At 46.0% G+C, this 20,737-nt stretch overlaps 1 protein-coding gene across 5 annotated transcripts in view; it reads right to left on the bottom strand.

Annotated features, from left to right (window-relative positions):
- Positions 1-1,924: 1,924 nt before the first annotated feature.
- The window catches only part of CD99 (CD99 molecule (Xg blood group)), a 51,284-nt gene continuing 32,471 nt past the window's right edge, over positions 1,925-20,737 (bottom strand). For 2 of the 5 annotated variants that reach the window (XM_054473353.2, XM_054473355.2), the window contains 4 exons: positions 20,408-20,458; positions 16,830-16,943; positions 4,969-5,025; positions 1,925-2,457 (listed from right to left, as the gene is read on the bottom strand). In XM_054473353.2, the coding sequence (XP_054329328.1) occupies positions 2,432-2,457; positions 4,969-5,025; positions 16,830-16,943; positions 20,408-20,458 (248 nt within the window). In that variant the 3' untranslated portion in view covers positions 1,925-2,431. Of the gene's footprint in view, positions 2,458-4,968; positions 5,026-7,603; positions 9,835-16,829; positions 16,944-20,407; positions 20,459-20,737 lie in introns of those variants that run through there. The other 3 variants (XM_054473354.2, XM_063660932.1, XM_054473358.2) reach the window with 2 other exon arrangements.

Raw genomic sequence — 20,737 nt, 5'->3', positions numbered from 1 at the left:
CCATAGAAGTTTCGCAAATGCCCAGGACTTAACATGGTGTCTCAGATTTGTTTCCTAAGAGCCCTACAAACTTTCTGATTATTGCCAATCTCTTAGTTGAAAAATGATATCAAATGGGCTATCTTCATAAAATCATCTGTGTTCCATTTCTGGAAAACATTTGAATTGCCCTTTGTTTTTATACGGGTGTTGGGTCCTTTTCTCGTTGATCTATAGGGACTGTTTACGCCTTAGTGAAGTAGGTGGCAGATATTCTTTTTCACTTAATCCTTAGTCTGGTGAATCTTCAAGGGCCGAAAACTGGATTAACCAGCATACCTGGCCGCTTTGCTGAGTGACCAATGACACGTTATAAAGTTAGAGGGTGGTGTTTCTAGTCCTTCCCAATGAATCATCAAGAATTGTCTTTGAGGTCAGATTCTTCACACTGACTAACTTTAGAATAATAAAAAGAAAAAATACATTAAATCTGTTGTCATTGTATGAATAACATTGACATTTTTGTAAGTATTATAATCATACTATCCACAGAAATGGCTCATTGTAATCATACTATCCACAGAAATGGCTCATTAAACAAGAAGCAGAATAGTAAAAAGAAGAATAGTAACAAAAATAAAATTAAAAAAAGGGTATTTTTTTAGATATGTCAAATTAGGGCTTATTTATAAATAAATCTATACTTCCAAGTAATGTGTCAACAAGACTTATTTTTTTGTGGAGGGTGGATGTCTGTCTTTGTAGATGATTCATTTTAATTTCTCACGTACATAAAAATAAACATGATTTTATTGAAAGTAGGTTATTTGAAAAATAGTTTAAATTATATGGCTTGTTGGATCATTAAATACCTGGGTAAAACAACTCTGTTTCATTATTTTGGAACTTCTATGTAAAGAAAGTCCTATGATTTTGGGAATGATGATTAAAAAGTTATTTAAGGGCTGGGCCAGGCACAGTGGCTCACACCTGTAATCCCAGCACTTTTGGAGGCCTTGGCAGGCTGATCACTTGAGGTCAGGAGTTTGAGACCAGCCTGGCCAACATGGTGAAACCCAGGCTCTACTAAAAATAGAAAAATTAGCCAGGTGTGGTGGCGCATGCCTGTAATCCCAGCTACTTGGGAGGCTGAAGCAGGAGAATCACTTGAACCCAGGAGGCGGAGGTTGCAGTGAGCCAAGATCGCCCCGCTGCACTCCAGCCTGGGTGACAGAGCAAGACTCTGTCTCAAAAAAAAAAAGTTATTTAAGGGCTAATAGAACATAGAATAAAATACTTTATAAATTTTTGAAATAATAGTATTTGGAATAGTATGGTAGTTGTTGGTATCAGAGCCAATCTCTAACTCCTTAAGGAGAGAGGCTTTTCTGTGATTTATTCTGCAAGTGTTTACTGAGCTTCAATACATGCTAGGCAGTGTCAGTAAACAAAAAGACCCTTGACTCATTCATTCTTTTTAACAAGGCAGAAGATCCATTGCAATCTGGGCCATAATGTATTTAACCAACCCACCACAGGGTCAAGTCTTCAGTGTCGGGAAAATGCGGTACATCTTGTACATCTTAGGAAGTACAGTATCTGGATGTAGGGAGTACCTGGATTTAGAGGAGTATTTGGAAGCAGGGAGCATCAGGACTCAAGGGGATACCTAGCTGCAGGGAGAGTATCTGGAAACAGAGTTTCTGGATGGAGGAGAGTATCTGGCTGGGAGTATCTGGGTGCAGAAGAGTACCCGTTCCGATGTGGCAGGACACGGGAAAGGAAAAGAGCCCAAGAAGGACATTTTGGAAATAAAGAGCTAGCACTTAGGCTGGAAATCTGCCTTAAAGCCCCAGAAGAAAACTTGGAACCCATCCTGTAAATTACCACGGCCTTCTTTAACATCCACCCACGGCAAAACATTGAAGTAAAAAAAAAAATGTACTTGGTTTCTAATTTCTTTTTATTAGTCCGATATGAAAAAGAAATATCCCTACAAATGAAAGAAATATTGAAGAAACAAATTGAAGGGCTTACCTTATTTTAATTTAAAAAAAGTCAGGGCTACCAGGGAGGTTTCAGACGTGCTCAATGGACACGTGATTTGTAAACAGCCGAGATTCTGGGGGACTGGGGGTGCCTCGGTGGGGTTGACATTTGAGTTACGGGGACTTAATAATGGCCAGCCTTTCACATCCCATGGGAAACCGCCCCCCCTCGGCCTTGGAGAATGGGGGTCCAAGTGCCTATCCCCCTTTGGATGTAAAATTCATCGTTAGTAAACATCATCCGCCCAGCAACAAGCAAAGCACATCGCAAGATTAAAACAAAGAATCTGCCATGAACAGAAGGCCTCCATCTCTGCCCTCACGCAGGTGTCCTTCGGGGAGGAGCCTCAGGCAGCTGTTCTAACCCTGCTGCCAACGCCTGCGCTGTTTCTGCCGACAATCTTCTATTTCTCTAAAAGAGTACGCTGAACTGTGGGAGACAGAGACAAAAGAAAGTCATTCCCAGTTCCCTGAGCACTCACGTGGACACAGTTCCTAAAACTTTCAGGAGCCAGTGGTTTTATTTCTGCATAAGAAAAATGGGCCCAGAACTCATCACGAAAAAGCAAAACCCTAAATCTCAGTCAATTCAATCAATTTCATTGAACGATGCCATTCATTAAAAAAAAGGATACTGCAGAAACAGCAGAAGGAAAACAGCAGAAGGCAATTTCCACTAACGACGTCACAGAGACACTAACAAATGCCTATAACTTACCAAATGGAAGAATAAATCTTCTAAATGAGAGTGTGCGGTTTTTATTGATTTGCAATGATGCTGGGCTGAGATTTTCTGGTCCATTCATTTAAGTTTTGGAAACTTTATTCTGCATGTCAGTCTTAAAACTATTTTGGAGGGAGAAGCTGGGATTTGGAAGAAGGAATTAAGAGCAATGGTGGCAGAAAACACTGGAATGCCAAGCCCTTCAAGTAACGAGGGCCCCACACATATATACCAATGTACTGGCTAATGAAGCCAGACAACTTCATTACAGTGGGCAGAAGAAATCTTCCTTTTCTCTTTAAGATATAGCTTGTTCTAAACATCTTTCCCTGACTCGAAAGAGCAGTCAACAAGACACTAACTTTCTTTTATTATTATTACTATTTTTGAGACAGAGTTTTGCTCTTGTTGCCCAGGCTGGAGTGCAATGGCGCGATCTTGGCTCACCACAACCTCTGCCTCCTGGGTTCAAGGGATTCTGCTGCCTCAGCCTTCTGAGTAGCTGGAATTACAGGCATGTGCCATGGTGCCTGGCTAATTTTTTTTTTTTTTCTTTTTTTTTTAGTAGAGACGGGGTTTCTCCATGTTGGTCAGGCTGGGCTCGAACTCCCAACCTCAGGTGATCTGCCCCCTTCAGCCTCCCAAAGCGCTGGGATTACAGGCGTTAGCCACCGCGTCTGGCGAGACACTAACTTTCTAGAAGTCTCTATCTTTAAAATTGAATGCCAGGCACGGTGGCTCATGCCTGTAATCCTAGCACTTTGGGAGGCCGAGGTGGGCAGATAACTTGAGGTAAGGAGTTCGAGACCAGTCTGGCCAACATGGCAAAAGCCCCGTCTCTACTAAAAATAGAAAGAAAATTAGTGGGGCATGATGGTGGGTGCCTGTGGTCTCAGCTACTCAGAAGGCTGAGGAAGGAGAATCACTTGAAACTGGGAGGCAGGGGTTGCAGTGAGCAGAGGTCGCACCACTGCACTCCAGCCTGGGTGACAGAGAGAGACTCCATCTCAAAAAGAAAAAAAATTAAAATACTTTAAATCATTTCATTAAAAATACCTCTCAATTTGACAGCTGCTATTAAAAATAAACGCTGCATCTCTCAGGCAAATGAGAAAGTTCCAATGTATGCACAAATAAAAGAAAAAAATACACACACATATATACACACATAAACTTTTTTCTTGCCATTTTCAAAAGTGGTTCTGATGGCAAAATGCCTGCCTTTTACCCCGAGAAGCTTCTCACGAATTAAAGTCTCTTCTTAACCACATTTTCCACCTGGTTGAGAGGATTTTTAGAAGGTGATAGCAGGCTGGGTGCGGTAGTTCACGCCTGGAACCCCAGCACTCTGGGAAGCTGAGGTGGGAGGGTTGCTTGAGCTCACGACGGGCAACATAGTGAGACCCTGTCTGGGCAACCTAGTGAGAGCTTGTCTCTACAAAATAAAAAAAAAACAAATCAGCCGGGCATGGTGGTGCACGCCTGTGGTTCCAGCTAATCAGGAGGCTGAGGTGAGAGGATCCCTTGAGCCCAGGAGGTTGAGGCTGCAGTAAGCTATGATCATGCCACTGCACTCCAGCCTGGGCAACAGAGTGAGACCCTATCTCTAACAACAAAAAAAAGGTGACAGCAAAACTTAACAAGTTATATTTCAGAAGATGGACTTTTGATTCCTAGTACACACCAGCCAGCTGTGGACTTCCCAACGATGCACCAGTGGTGTGCCACTTGGAACTTTTTTTTTTTTTTTTTAAACAGTCTCACTGTGTCGCCCAGGCTGGAGTGCAATGGCACGATCTCGGCTCACTGCAACCTCTACCTCCCAGGTTCAAGCGATTCTCCTGCCTCAGCCTCCCAAGTAGCTGGGATTACAGGTGCCCACCACCACACTCAGCTAATTTTGTATTTTTAGTAGAGACAGGGTTTCATCATGTTGGCCAGGCTGGTCTCGAACTCCTGGGAAAACTTCCTTACTATTTTGTTAAACAGAGACTTAGGCACATACAGGTCTTCTCTGAAGGCCCAGGCCCTAGGAAGTTTACACATTCATTGTCTTTTGAAAGTATCCCTCAAAAGCAACGAGACATAAAGGAAGACATTCAAAGCCATGCAACCAAATTTGAGAATGTGTGCAGGACAGCAAGATGGGAGAGGATGGAGAAGATAAAATGGGAACACTGGCCATGTGTGCAAGCCGCCGTTCCCCGTCCTTCTTACCAGCTGGCTCTGCGTTGGCATTCCGGTGGCTCTCCATGTCCACCTCCCCTTGTTCTGCTGAAAACAAGAAGAAAACACACAGAGAGGCTCAGCGCAACATAGAACCCACTCCTCAAAATACACACAAAACACTTGGGCTTTCCTGAGGTCGACGCTCCTATTGCTTGGATGAGAGCACTCAGTTCTGAACCCCAAGACCCACTGGGAACATGGAGTCTAACACTCATCTAAGTGAAGACTTTGCCAGTACTTTTTCATGCATGGCACAGGCAGAGATGAACTTCAACAGGGTAATCCAAGCAGCTTCATTTTCCTCTGTTTTAAGGGTTGCTTTCTTCTCCCTAAACACTGAGGAACACGCACATGGAAGCTCTTTCTATAAAAAAAAAAAAGTATATGCATCTTTGAAAATAAGATTCTTATTTATAACTGCCCCCAAACTCATCAAACAAATGCAGACGGCTGGGCGTGGTGGCTCACACCTGTAATCCCAGCACTTTGGGAGGCTGAGGCAGGTGGATCACTTGCGGTCAGGAGTTCGAGACCAGCCTGGCCAACATGGTGAAACCCCGTCTCTACTGAAAAATACAAAACTTAGCTGGGCGTGGTGGCATGCACCTATACTCCCAGCTACTCAGGAGACTGAGGCAGGAGGATCGTTTGAACCCAGGAGGTGGAGGTTGCAGTGAGCTGAGATCACACTACTGCACTCCAGCCTGGATGACAGGGCAAGACTGTCTCAAAATAAAAATATAAATAAATAAATAAAAATAAATGCAGAGGCTGGGCATGGTGGCTCATACCTGTAATCCCAGCACTTTGGGAGGCCTAGGCGGGCAGATCACAAGGTCAAGAGATCCAGCCCATCCTTGCCAACATGGTGAAACCCCATCTCTATTAAAAATACAAAAATTAGCTGGGCGTGGTGGCGTGCACCTGTAGTCCCAGCTACTTGGGAGGCTGAGGCAGGAGAATCATTTGAACCCAAGAGGTGGAGGTTGCAGTGAGCTGAGATCGTGGCACTGCACTCCAGCGTTGGTGACAGAGCGAGACTGTCTCAAAATAAAAATTAAAATAAATAAAAATAAATGCAAAGAATCTCAGCAGATTAGCATCTTTTCAATACCTGGGGAAAGGGGACTTTCTTCCTTTACCCACCTCCACCGATCATCCTTCTCAGGTTGAATTGGCTCTCCTGTCCCCTCTTCTACCTCCCTCAGAATGCAGAGAGGTGAGTGAAGACTCAGACCACTAAGAACTGCCCCAGCCATCAAAGGACAAGACAGCCAAGGGGTCTTGTGTACCCGGTTTTCTTCCTCCTCCAGCATTTTTTCCCAGTCTTATTTCTATTCCCAAATTTATTTATTTATTTATTTATTATTATTATTATTATTTTTTGAGACAGAGTCTCGCTGTCGCCCAGGCTGGAGTGCAGTGGCACAATCTCAGCTCACTGCAACCTCCACCTCCCGGGTTCAAGCGATTCTCCTGCCTCAGCCTCCAGAGTAGCTGGGATTTCAGGTATGCACCACCACGCCTGGCTAATTTTTTGTATTTTTAGTAGAGATCGGGTTCCACCGTGTTAGCCAGGATGGTCTTGATCTCCTGACCTTGTGATCCGCCCACCTCGACCTCTCAAAGTACTGGGATTACAGGCCTGAGCCACCGCGCCTGGCCCTCTATTCCCAAATTTCCATTAAAAAATGTTTCAAACATGCCACAATGCAAACAGGGTAAACTCCCCAAATGTTGTCGGTGTCACTTCTTTTCTGACCCACAGCATAAGCCAACAGAATTGGAAACACGTAAGAGATGCACAGATCAATAGGTATTTATTTATTTCCAGTGTTGGTGTGAAGGAACACTCACGTTTTCAACACAAAGGGAAGCAGCAGCAGCTCATCGAATCTGTGGCCATGCGTTTCCCACTCACAAAGACCGTGCTATTTGAAAAACAGCCCCATCTGTGGTTCAAATGCCTTCGTAAAGGAACACGTTTGTATGGTGCAGCAGCGTAACTTTTTTTTTTGAGACAGAGTCTTGCTCTGTCGCCCAGGCTGGAACGCAGTGGCGCGATCTCAGCTCACTGCAACCTCTGCCTCCAGGGTTCACGCCATTCTCCTGCCTCAGCCTCCCAAGTAGCTGGGACTACAGGCGCCCGCCACCGTGCCCAGCTAATTTTTTGTATTTTTAGTAGAGACGGGGTTTCACCATGTTAGCCAGGATGGTCTCGATCTCCTGACCTCGTGATCTGCCCGCCTCGGCCTCCCAAAGTGCTGGGATTACAGGTGTGAACCACCGTGCCAAGCCAGCAGCGTAACTTTTAATGACAGCAGCAGAGACAGCCTCGCCAGTTTATACTATGTGAACTCCACAGTTTCAACTGTTCTCCCCTAACCACTAAATGACTCCCACACAAAGAGGCCAAATTCTTTGATTTAAGAAAAAGAGAGGAACCCCCCCCAGAAGAGAAGAATATTCGAAACGATCCGAAAATGTTCACCACAAATGTCATTTGTTCTGCCAGTGGCAAGTTGTCAACACGGGTGCATTTTGCAGCAAACTGTCCCGGCTAGAAATTGAAAACCTGCATTCATTTCAGAGGACAAATAATTTCTCCCTCTCCCCTCACTGGTTAAAAAGCATAAAAGATGTTCTTTTTATTCCAGTAATTTTATAAAACACTACATAAAAGCTGGCGAGTTTTAAAGAGGGAAAAAGTCCATTGAAAAGTATAAAGTCTCCCAAGGGCAAAGTCCATTTGGGGGCAACAGTTCCAACATCACGGACCTCTCAGGAGGAGAACTGGTCTAATGAGATGCTCCGTACACCCCCACCCACATACCCTTCCTGTCAAAACTTAGACCAAGCATGCCACATCTGACAAGTCAACTTCAAACAATTCGTGGTGCTCTTCTTTCAGGCTAAAAATCATATGTAGCTATTAGAACCATTCAGCAAAGCAATATGGCTTTAATGGGTCCCTATGCTTTGTGAAGATATGTTTATACACACACACACCATGCACTTGGGGCCAATCCTGAGACCATATACCTGAGGATCACTGTCTAGCAGTGGCTAATCTTTAAGTGGTGTTAGGACAGACACTCTGGGAAACATGCAGGACATTCTGGACTCAGTCCTGTGGTCATTGGGGGGCAGCTTTCATTGCATCAGACTTGAGACACCTTGGGACACATCCTTCAAAGAGTGGGGGGCTGTAAAGGTGACCTCTGTGAGAAGGTGACCAGACCCATGTGGGTCAAGGTTTTGTGCCCTCACACCATACAATGCCCCAACACAGGAGGATCAAACCATCCGTGCTCAGCTAGAAGTACGGCTCAACCATAAGGGAGGCTGTGCCTCATTTCCACAGGAGGGCAAATAAGAAAAGTAAAAGAAGTAAGAAAAAATTAAAAGGAATATGAAAAAAAAGGAAAATAAAAAAAAAGAAATTAGAAAAGTCAAAGAAATAAGAGGAAAAGAATGAAGAAAAACGGAGAAGAAATAAAAGTAGAAAAATAAGTAAAAGAAATAAGATAAAAAGAAAAAGCAAAAAGGAAAACAAATAAGAAAAAAGAAATAAGAGAAAAAAAAAACAAGAAAAAAGAAAAAGGGCCAGGCACAGTGGCTCACACACTTTGGAAGGCTGGGGCAGGCAGATTACCTGAGGTCAGAAGTTCGAGACCAGCCTGGCCAACATGGAGAAACTCCGTCTCTACTAAAAATACAAAAATTAGCTGGGTGTGGTGGTATGCGCCTGTAGTCCCAGCTACTCGGGAGGCTGAGGCAGGAGAATCGCTTGAACCCAGGAGGTGGAGGCTGCAGTGAGCCAAGATTGCACCACTGCACTCCAGCCTGGGCAACAGAGTGAGACTCCAATTCAAAAAAGAAAAAAAAAAAAAAAAAAAGAAAAATGAAAAAAGAAGAAAAGTAAGAAAAGAAATAACATATAACAAATAAGAAAAGTAAAATAAATAGAAGGAAAAGAAATAAGAAAAAAATGAAAAGAAAGAAAAAATAAGAAAAGTAAAAGAAAGAAAAAAAGTTAAAATAAATTACATTGAAGAACAAGTTGGTGGCCTTTGGAAATGGAAGGAAAATCCAGGTACAATTTGTGTGTTTCAGGGACATGAGAGAATCCAAGGAAGACGGCCGCAGAGGCTCCGTGCTCAAATGTGTGAATAGGGACCTGACCACCCACCAATTCCCAACACGCCTTAGAGTGTGAATATCAGGAGATGTTTAGGTGATTCCTCAACATATGAATTTTGTTTTTCTAGGAACCAAGATGTGCACCTGCTTGGAACACTCATCAAAGAAAGAGTTAAGAACCGCTTCATAGGAAGTGCAGTGAGAAATGCAAGTCAAGGGCTGAAAAGGTTGAAGATTTAAAAATCCATGCATGACCTGGAAGGTCAAATCCTTAGGATGTGAGTGAGCTTAACCTAGGACACTGCAGGGAAGAGGGTGGCCACCCCGGGCCCCACTTTGTTCCCTTGGCAGGGATGGACTTAGGGACAAAACTCATTAAAACATGGAAGTCACTGCCCTGTTTCTGTTAGATTTACGTTTAAAAGAAAATATCTGCATTTCTCTTCATTTTCTGAAGCTCTTATGCAGAAATATGATTTGCTATAATGAGCTTCTGTGCATCAAGAAAGGCAAAAGCATATGGAACTGAAGGCAGAGAATCTGCCATGTGATTGAGCATCCCATTGTGGTGGGAATTTGCCAGCAGGGCGAGGGGAGCGGCAGATGGAAGGGTTTGCTTTAAGGCTGCATCTTAGCAGATAAAACGATTACGGTCAGGACGCTCCGCAGGCCTGGGCTGGGTTCTCTGCTCACCCCTAGGTCTTCAGCCATCTGAAATGGAAAGTTGAAAAAGACAAAAAATAATAATAAAAAAAGTAAACTGACGCTGGGTCTGCTTTTGCTGTGCGCTGGGGCTCCCAGCAGCAGGGAGGTGTTAGAAAGAGCTGCTCTGAGCAAGGAAGTAACGGGATAGAGGCTCAAAGTGTGAGAGTGGGAAGTGGAAACCAAAATTAAGGAGTGGAGGAAGGGAGAGACAGAGGAAGGCAGGGAGGGAGGCAGGGAACAGGGAGAGCAGGAGGGAAGAAGGAAGGAGGGATGGGACAAAGGGATGGAGGAAGGCAGAAAGAGGGGGAAGGAACGAGGAGGGAAGGAGGTTGGAAAAAAGGAAGCAGGGAGGTATGGAGGAAGGGAGGGAGGAAGAAGTGAAGCAGGGAGGAAGGAAATGAGGGAGGGAGGGAGGGAGGAAGGGAAGGAGAGAGGGAAGGAGGAAGGGAAGGAAGGAAAGGAGGGAAGGAGGGAGAGAAGAAAGAAGGAAGGAAGCAAAGAGGCATGTAAGAAAAGGAGAGATGGATGAAGAGAGACAGAAAGAACAGAGAGAAAAAAAGAAAGGAAGGAAGGAAAGGAGGAAGGGATGGAGGGAGGAAAAAGGAAAGAAGGAGGGAGGGATGGAAGGAAAGGAAGGAAGGAAGAGAGAAAAAAGAAAGAGGTACATAAGAAGAAAAGAGAAGGAAGAAAGGAAGAGATAGAAAAAAGGAAGAGAGAAAAAGGAAAAAAGGAGGAAAAGAAGAATGGAAGGGAGGGAGGAAGAAAGAGGGAGAGTTCAACAAAGAATGAAAAGAGAGAGGGAGAACTGAGGGCAAAGGAAGAAAGAGAAAAGCAGGGAAGGAAGAGAGAAAAGAAGGAGGGAGGGGGAAAGAAAGGAGGAGGGAAGGAAGAAAGGCAGAAAAGAAGAAAGAGAAAGAAGGAGACAGGGAGAGCCAATCGCCCATCTTGCCAAAGCCTCAAGAAACCCACTGTGAGCCCAGGACCCTGGTAAACAGAGCAGTAGGACCAGCCACCACAGCCAAAGGACAGCGTCCTGAGCACCCCGTGCCAGCCACGGAAGCTGGGCTCTGTGGGAAGTGGTCAGGCTCCGTGCGGTTAGTGGTCTGAGCCAGGTCCTCCACGAAGCCAACACATCCAGATGCAAAGTCACAGACCCCGAGTGCATGAGAGAAGCAGCTTAAACAGGCCCCTTCATAGCACATGGACAAAAACCAGGAGAAGCCCAAGCACCACAAACTCAAATCTGTAGGAAGGGAGGAAGGGAGGCTGGTGCAAAAGTAATTGTGGTTTTTGCCATTAAAAGTAATGGCAACATAGCAAGATTCTGTCTCTACAAAAAAAGGTAAAAAATTAGCTGGGAGCCACCACACTCAGCTAATTTTTCTTTACATTTTTTGTAGACACGAGGTCTTGCTATGTTGCTATTACTTTTAATGGCATAAACCACAGTTACTTTTGCACCAGCCTATAACAGACAGAGAGCCATCTGATTCCACAAGGAGTTTCTAATCCGTGAACCCCAAAATATAACACTGCAAAGCTTCTCAGTAAATCTATATCAAGTCACAGGATTTGATGAAGGCATCTCCTTGTCGGAAAGATGTGGAAGACTCACCTATGTCTACCCACTCACCTGGGACTAATTTTAATACAAATTTAACAAACACCACAAATTTCAATGCAATGACACAGTCCCGGAAAATGAGCCTGTCTGGTAGAATAACAGTATCCCCAAAACTGGGCATGGTTTCTTTTCTTTTCTTTTCTTTTTTTTTTTTTTTTTGAGACAAAGTCTCGCTCTTGTCCCAGGCTGGAGTGCAGTGGCTCGATCTCAGCTCACTGCAACTCTGCCTCCTGGGTTTAAGCGATTCTCCTGCATCAGCCTCCCGAGGACCTGGAATTACACGTGTACACCACTACGCCTGGCTAATTTTTGAATTTTTAGTAGAACCAGGGTTTTACCATGTTGACCAGGCTGGTCTCAAACTCCTGACCTCAGGTGATCCACCCGCCTCGGCCTCCCAAAGTGCTGGGATGACAGGCATGAGCCACCGCGCCTGGCCCATGGTTTCTTGAAGGACCAGGGCATCCTATACTCACATCCTTCTTATGAAATCTCCAAGCTCCCCATGAACCTATGCGGTTGCCAGATCTCAAAATCACCATCCCGGAAATCAAACCCATAAAGCAAAATCCTGCCACAGAGGCTGAGGGCTCTGACATCTTTCATCTTCCGGATAACTCGATCCAACATCGCAATTCCATGTCTACTAACAAAACCATGTCACCGAGATAAACATTAAACTCATTTTATAATTCAGGTATAAAAACCAAGCTGTGAGTGGATGCAGTTGGAAAGGTCCTCTTTTGAGGTAGGGTCTTGGTATTTGTAGAATAGTGCCTTGTTTTTGTTTGCTTTCTCTTTTTCTTTTTTTTTTTTTTTTTTTGAGACAGAGTCTCACTCTGTTATCCAGGCCGGAGTGCGGTGGCACCATCTTGGCTCACTGCAACCTCTGCCTCCCGGGTTCAAGCAATTCCCTGCCTCAGCCTCCCAAGTAGCTGGGATTACAGGCGCCCACCATCACGCACAGCTAATTTTTGTATTTTTAGTAGAGACGGGGTTTCACCATCTCTTGCTTCTCTTTGTTATGCTTTATTTTATTTTCTTTTTGGCCCTTTGCTTTGTGCATTTACAAAAGGCCAAGAAAATCAATACCTGGACAACTAGAAAGCAGACCAGGAATTGAAAGTTGGACCTTCTGTTAATTTGGCATCAGAATAAAAGACTTATAGAAGAAAATTAGCCTAGCATCTCAGTAGTATAAAGTGAATCTTGGACTCCCTGAGCCAATTCTTCAGAAAGGATGCTTTTTTTAAAAAAAATTATTTTGGGGGCTGGGCACGGTGGCTCATGCCTGTAATTCTAGCACTTTGGGAGGCCAAGGCAGGCGGATCACGAGGTCAGGAGATCAACACCATCCTGGCTAACACGGCAAAACTCCGTCTCTACCAATAATATGAAAAATTAGCTGGACGTAGTGGCACGCACCTGTAGTCCCAGCTGCTCGGGAGGCTGAGGCAGGAGAGTCGCTTGAACCCGGGAGGCAGAGGCTGCAGTGAGCTGAGATCACGCCATTGCACTCCAGCCTGGGTGACAGAGTGAGACTCCGTCTCAGAAAAAAAAAAAGGTATTTTTATTTTTATATCTAGAGACAGGGTCTCTGTCTGTCGTCCAGGCTGGAGTGCAGTGGTGCAATCACGGCTTACTGCAGCCTCCAATTCCTGGGCTCAAGCAATCCTCACACCTCAGCCTCCAGAGTAGTTGGGACCACAGGCAGGCGCAAGCACGCCCAGCTAATTTTTTACATTTTTTGTAGAGATGAGGTTTCACAATGTTGCCCAGGCTGATCTTGAACTCCTGGGCTCAAGCAATCCTCTTTCCTTGGACTCCCAAAGCACTGGGATTACAAAGTGTGGGCCACCTCGCCGGGACACATTTGCTTTTGTTCTTGAAAAATCTAGGAAAATTGTTTCTACCCAGTGAGAACTTTCATTGTTCATGCCTGCCCCACCTCCTGCAATAAAAAAAGAAAATGCTTCCACCCAAGACCAAGACCCAGGGGTGGCGGGGCGGATAAGGTAGAGGAAAAGTTGTTTTTCCTTTTCCCAATTCTATTTCCAAATTTTTGACAAAATCAAGTCTATTAAGCCTCCTGGGTGCTTTCCCGAGTTTGTGTGTCTTTGGATGTGATATGGTGAGCCTCTGTGTCCCCACCCAAATCTCATCTTGAATTGTAATTCCCATAATCCCCACGTGTCCAGGGAGAGACCAGCCGGGGGTCACTGAATCATAGCGAAGGTTCCCCCATGCTGTTCTCATGATAACAGGATGGTGCCTTGCGTCCCCTTCTGCCATGATTGTAAGTTTCCTGAGGCCTCCCCAGCCATGCTGAACTGTGAATCAATTAATCCTCTTTCCTTCATCAATTATCCAGTCTTCGGCAGTTCTGCATAGCAGTGTGAAAACGGACTAATACAGGATGTGAATATGAAATAGGCTTACAAGATCCCAAAAGTTCCTACGTCTGCACGCACAAGGTAATAAACATCCTTTGCAACTCATGAATCCAATTTGGGTTGACCTAAAGATTTTCAGAGAATCATCAATCAGAGATTTTGTAGTTTAATCCAAAAGTGTTCAACGATTGTCTGGGATTCTGAAAAAGAGGCCGGGTGCTTTGACTCACGCCTATAATCCCAACACTTTGGGAGGCCAAGGTGGGGGAATCACCTGAGGTCACGAGTTCGAGACCAGTGTGTCCAACATGGTGAACCCCCATCTCTACTAAAAATACAAAAATTAGCCGGGTGTGGTGATGCCACCTGTAATTCCAGCTACTTCGGAGGCTGAGGCAGGAGAATTGCTTGAACCCGGGAGGCAGAGGTTGCAGTGAGCCAAGATTGCACCACTGCACTCCATTCTGGGCGATAGAGCGAGACTCCGTCCCAAAAAAAAAAAAGCCAGAGAGTTTGAAATACAACATCTAAAATATTACGCATCCTGTCCTGGCAAACAAGCCTTCCTTGCCTCCTGGTTGAATATTATGCTGTGAGTTGAACAGTTTCAGAAAAGAAAAAGAAATGTCATTGAAAAGCAAACAAAAATTCCCTTCCATTAAGTCCCTACTGTTTTAACCCCTCCACTACTTCTAGAAGAAGCAAGAGGGGAGAAGAATGTTTTGCTGTTTGCTTTTTTCCAACGTGATTCTAATCATACGTCTCTTATAGGCATCTCCTTGAATGTGGTCATCTGTCCATTTGGGTCCTGCTCAAAACTGCCATTCAATCAACCAAACACCAGCTGGGCACGGTGGCTCACGCCTGCAATCCCGACACTTTGGGAGGTCAAGGCGGGTGGATCATCCAAGGTCAGGAGTTCGAGACCAGCCTGACCAACATGACGAAACTCCATCTCTACTAAAAAAAAACAAAAATTAGCTGTGCGTGGTGGTGCACATCTGTAATCCCAGCTACTCGGGAGGCTGAGGCAGGAGAACCCGGGAGGTGGAGGTTGCAGTGAGCCAAGATGGAGCCATTGCATTCCAGCCTGGGTGACAGAGTGAGACTCCATCTCAAAAAAAAAAGAAACAACCAAACACCATTTCCCACTAGTCCGCCCACCAGGTAGGAGGCAATTGTCTTCCATGCACTGCCCAAAACCCCACAGCAAGAACGGGGAAATAAACACGAGCAGCTCATTTAAAGTCTTGAGATCCGAACGAAAGCTGTTTAGGACTCTCCATTTCACGCTCTAAATAATGTTTGTGGATGTCAAATGCTGGAATGATGGGAGATTACAGGGAAACTCCACCCCTACAGTCTAACTTTCTCCACACCAGCATCTATTCAAATGTTCTAGGAATCCCTCTAAAATCTTCAGGAGGCAGTGCTTTGGGTGAATGACATCAGTGACCAAGAATGAATAAGGACTTAAGATCTAAGTAGGGTGAGAAGTTCAGACACCCAGAGGCGTGAGGGACCCCAGGGGCTCCTCCATAAAACAGTAGCTGTTGGCCGCGTGTGGTGCCTCACGCCTGTAATCCCAAGATTCTGGGAGGCCGAGGCAGGTGGATCACTTGAGGAGAGGAGTTGGAGGCCAGCCTGGCCAACATGGTGAGACCCCGTCTCTACTAAAAATACAAAAATTAGCCGGGTGTGGTGGTGGGTGCCTATAATCCCAGCTACTCAGGAGGCTGAGGCAGGAGAATCACTTGAACCTGGTGGAATGGAGGTTGCAGTGAGCCGAGATTGCGCCACTGCACTCCAGCCTGAGCAACAGAGCGAAACTCTGTCTCAAGAAAATAAAAAATAAAAAATAAGAGTAGCTGTCCCCGGTCGATGGGATCCCTGCAAACCACAGTGCTTGGTCATGCAAGAGGGAAGGCAAGAGCTAAATATAACTGCCCAGTGATGCATGCATGTTAGCTGTGTTCCAAATAGCAGAGCTTACTTCCCAGCTTCACGGCGGATCCTAAATGATTTAGGGACTTTTGAATACGAGGTCCCAAAGAGCCTGCTGACTGCCCTAGGAGGATTGCAATGGTGAGTACGTCCTCCTCCTAATTCCTCTATAAATTTTAGTCCCGATCCAAGAAACTTCCCAGGTCCTGGGTGCCTTGTGGGTTTTTGGTACTAACAGAAAGGGAATCCGCTGTGCTGGCTTTTGTTTTGTTTCGGTTTGGTTTTTGAGATGGAGTCTCACTCTGTTGCCCAGGCTGGAGTGCAGTCACACAATCTCAGCTCACTGCAAGCTCTGCCTCCCAGGTTCACACCATTCTCCTGCCTCAGCCTCCCGAGTAGCTGGGACTACAGGCACACGCCACCACACCCAGCTAATTTTTTTAATATTTTTAGTAGAGACGGGGTTTCACCGTGTTAGCCAGGATGGTCTCGATCTCCTCCTGACCTCGTGATCCACTCGTCTCGGCCTCCCAAAGTGCTGGGATTACAGGCGTGAGCCACCATGTCCGGCCTTGTGCTGGGTTTTAACTTAACTCTCCTGGGTGGATAAAGGACCGTGGTGGCCCCCTGGTCACGGCTCTCCTCCTAATGATGACATTGATTGTAAATAATCAGAGCTAAATGTCTTCCACCTTTGCTCTCTGCAGGGTAACTTGTAGAGGCTTTCCTGCAGGACTGTCTCTAACCCCAGCAACAATTCCGCGGCGTATGTACCAACCATTTCCCACTTTGTAGACGTAAACAACCCAAGCGCTGCAGCAGTGAGGAACTTGTAAACTTTCACACAACAAAACACAAGGCAGAACAGCCCTGAAATCAAAGCCAGAAGGTTCGATTCCAGAATTTTAGCAGTTTCACGAACCGTCAGTCATCGTGCACCTGTTTCGTGCCAGCCTGAGTTTGGTTTCTGCCTTTTAAAGAAAGCACAGTTTTCCAATCAGCAAGGCATGAAGGAGAGGCACCAGCGGAGCGAGACTTACCATTTTCTTTGAAGCACAGCTTCTTTTTCTGGTAAGCAATGAAGCTAGAGATGGCTCCAGCCACAGCGACCACGACAGCCCCCACAATCCCGGGGATCACGCCTGGGGCATCAGCTGCAGGAGGAAGCACATAGCATCGTGATTGAGACACGCACGGTGCAGAGAAAATCCCAGGAGGCAGTGGCTGGCAGAGACAGTCAGTCTGAGAGCACCAAGATCCTCAGAACATCTCAGACGCCTGAGCTGACCGATTTGCAAAGGAAGCATGCCGAGGATGGTACACGCGAAGGCAAAGCAAGGCACAATCTCCCATCCCCAGTTGTGCTGGGCAGACCTGGTCAGACCGTGGAGGGAGTGGAGCGAGAGAAAAGAGACATGAAGAGAGGCCAGCGAGGGACGGGCAGAAGCTCAGCAGGACCAAGGCAGAGACAAAAAAAGACGAAGACAGATGGAAAGAGAGAGCTGGGGCTGGGCGTGGTGGCTCACGCCTGTAATCCCAGCACTTTGGGAGGCCGAGGCAGGTGGATTGCCTGAGGTCAGTTTGAGACCAGCCTGGTCAACATGGTAAAACCCGTCTCTACGAAAAATACAAAAATTAGCCGGGAGTAGGGGTGGGTGCCTTTAATCCCAGCTACTCAGGAGGCTGAGTCCTGAGAATCGCTTGAACCCGGGAGGCAGAGGTTGCAGTGAGCCGAGATTGTGCGACTGCACTCCAGCCTGGGCGACAGAGCAATTCACCATCTCAAAACAAAACAAAACAAAAAAGAAAGAGAGAGCTGGACATCAAACCTGGAGGAAAGAGCCCAGGCAGGGGCAGAAGATAAAGAAGCAAAGACCTGCAATGCTTGGTGCATTTGCCAATGCGTTTTGTATCGTTAGAATGCTCCTTTTCCACCCCTTGAAGATAGCTTTGGGTTTCAATGCAAACATTTTAAATCTATCTCTATTTAATTAATTATTATTGTGTATTATTTTGAGATGGGTTCTTGCTCTGTCAAACAGGCTGAAATGCAATGACGTAATCACAGCTCACTGCAATCTCAAACTCCTGGGCTCATGAGATCCTCCCACTTCAGCCTTCCGAGTAGCTGGGACTACAGGTGTGCACCACCATGCCTGGTTAATTACTGTGGTTTTATAGAATTGGGGTCTTGCTATGTTGCCCAGTCTGATCTCAAACTCCAAGCCTAAAGCAACCTGCCTGCTGCCTAGGCCTCCCAAAATTCTGGGATTACATGCATGAGCCACCACACTCAGCCTTTTTTTTTTTTTTTTAATGTTATTCCAGCAATAATTCTTTTTTGTTGTTGGGAGACAGTCTTGCTCTGTTGCCCAGGCTGGAGTGCAGTGGTGTGATCTCGGCTCACTGCAACCTCTGCATCCCAGGTTCAAGCTGTTCTCCTGCCTCAGCCTCCCAAGTAGCTGGGATTACAGGTGTGTGTCACCACCCCTGGCTAGCTTTTTTTTTTTTTTTTTTTTGAAATGCAGTCTTACTTTGTCACCCAGGCTGGAGTGCAGTGGCACGATTTCAGCTCACTGAAGCCTCTGCTTCCCGGGTTCAACCAATTCTTGTGCCTCCCGAGTAGCTAGGACTACAGGTGCATGCCACACGCCCGGCTAATTTTTGTATTTTTTGTAGAGATGGGGTTTCACCATGTTGGCCAGGCTGGTCTCGAACTCCTGACCTCAAGTGATCCACCCACCTTGGCCTCCCAAAGTGCTAAGATTACAGGTGTGAGCCACCGCACCTGGCCTAACTTTTGTATTTTTTGTAGAAAAGGGGTTTCACCATGTTGGCCAGGCTGGTTTCGAACTCTTGGTCTCAAGCAATCCTCCCGCCTCAGCCTCCCAAAGTTCTGGGATGACAGGCATGAGCCACCACACCTGGCCATTGAAGAGATTCTTAATTCCAAATGCCAGATGTGAGCTTTAGAGGACCCTTCTCCAGATAGAATCTTCTCCACCCTCCACGACGAGGAAGGAGAATCATCTGACTTTCAGCAAAAACACTGGCTCCAAACATGGCCTGTGGGTGGTGTGTTCACTCGGCCAGTCTTTAATATGTGCAGGACAGAGTCATGTCATGGAAAGATTTTTCAAGCTTAACTACCCCTCCCTGATGAAGTGACATAGTAGACATTAACTCTCTAGAAGGCCAAGAACGATGGCCTGAGATAAACATGCCAGACATGTGTTTTCTTAGCTATTTTTTAAAAAATGACCTTGTAGTCCTAGGTGAGGGCTACAGATTACTACCTCTTCAAAGAAAGCCTAGAATTCAAGAACTGTATCCATAAAAATAATAAATACCTAAAACAAGGGTAGACTACCCACTTTTCTTTTTCCACAAACATTCGTTGCATATTTTAAGAATCCACATTTTATCAGTGATTAAAATGGCAAACAGGTGTTAAAATCTTTGGCCAAATTAGTATCTCTTCTGCCAAAGAAGTTGCTTAAAACCAGGCATTTTGCTAGAAGCAAAGTCCCTGAGAATTTGAGATACTAAAATACGAAGCTATTGTCCTCGCCCCTCCCTCTCTCCTGTTTCTCCTGTCTCCTTCCCTTTCCTTCCTTTCCTCCTTTTCTTCTGTTTCCCTCTCTCCTTTCCTTCCTTTCCTCCCTTCCCCTTCCTTCCTTCCTCCCTTCCTCCTGCCTTCCTTCCTTCCCTCCCTCCGTTTCCCTTCACTGCCTTCCTTCCTTCTTCTTCCTTCCTTCTTTCCTCCCTCCTTCCTTCCTTCTTTTCCCTCCCTCCGTCTTTCTTGTCCTTCCTTCCTTCCTCCCTTCCTTCCTCCTTTCCTTCCTTTCTCCCTCCCTCCTCCCTTCCTTTTTCCCTCCCTCCTTTTCCTTCCTTTCCTTCCTCCCTTTTTTCCCTCCCTCTCTCTTTTCCTTTCTTCCCTCCCTCCTTCCCTCCCTTCCTTCCTTCCCTTCTTCCCTCCTTCCTTCCTTCTCTCTCTCCATCCCTCCTTCCTTCTTTCCTTCCCTCCTTCCTTCTTTTCTTCCTCCCTACTTCTCTCTTACCTCATTTTGTTTTCTTTACAGTTTTAAAAGGAATTCTTTCTGTCATTATTTTCTTGTCCCATCTAAGGGAAAAGGTTACGAAAAAGGAGACAGGAGATACATCACCGGCACTTCCATGGAGAACACAATGCCTGTTACAGCCAGGGTGGGAGTGATCCACATTCCGACCTCCCACCTGGTTACTGATGTTCTCAAGGGCCAAGCGCAACCGAGGATACTGCGTCACAAGCTTCTGATCGTTACGGTGAGTGTAGGAGCTTTTGTAAACACAAGGACAAGGCTAAGCGTGATGCAGGGGTCAGATCGCCAGCCAGGGCATCGTGGGCAGGTGACCAAACATACAATCCAGGTCATGTGGGCACCTGGAGCAGGGCTGGTTTGCTGGGGAGACCTCTGCAGCTACATCACTTGGGAGCACTTGGCACAGAACACCCGTGCCTCCTGCCAGTAGCTTTAGGAGGCCGATGCCAGTGCAGTCCCCCAGCTCTCAGACATTCTGCTTCCCCTTCTCAACACCATGTGGGAGAGACAAGAAGACAGAAGCCAGGTGCACCTACCCTCTTCCCCTTCTTTCCTGTGGTTTCCTCCACCATCACTGCCTCCTTTTCCTGCAAGACAAAAGCAACGTCTGCAACGGGAAGATTTGGAGTCAAGGAAAAATTCACAGCCAGGACCGTGAAGAGGCTAGGGTCCTGCTTCTTACACTCTATGGGGGTACATGTTACCCAGCTACAGAGCTGAGGTCCTGCCTATTACACTCTAAGGGTGCATGTTACACAGCTACAGAGCTGGGGTGCTGCCGGTTACACTCTAGGGGTACTCTGAGAACCCGTACTCCCAGGCATTATCACTATTCTCAGGGCTTTAATATTCACATTCCTTAAATT

This window comes from Pongo pygmaeus, chromosome Y, assembly GCF_028885625.2.
Source record: "Pongo pygmaeus isolate AG05252 chromosome Y, NHGRI_mPonPyg2-v2.0_pri, whole genome shotgun sequence".
Classification (NCBI taxonomy): Eukaryota; Metazoa; Chordata; class Mammalia; order Primates; family Hominidae; genus Pongo; species Pongo pygmaeus.
Note: the sequence above shows the minus strand (reverse complement) of the source record. Positions and strands in the feature narration are given on the sequence as shown.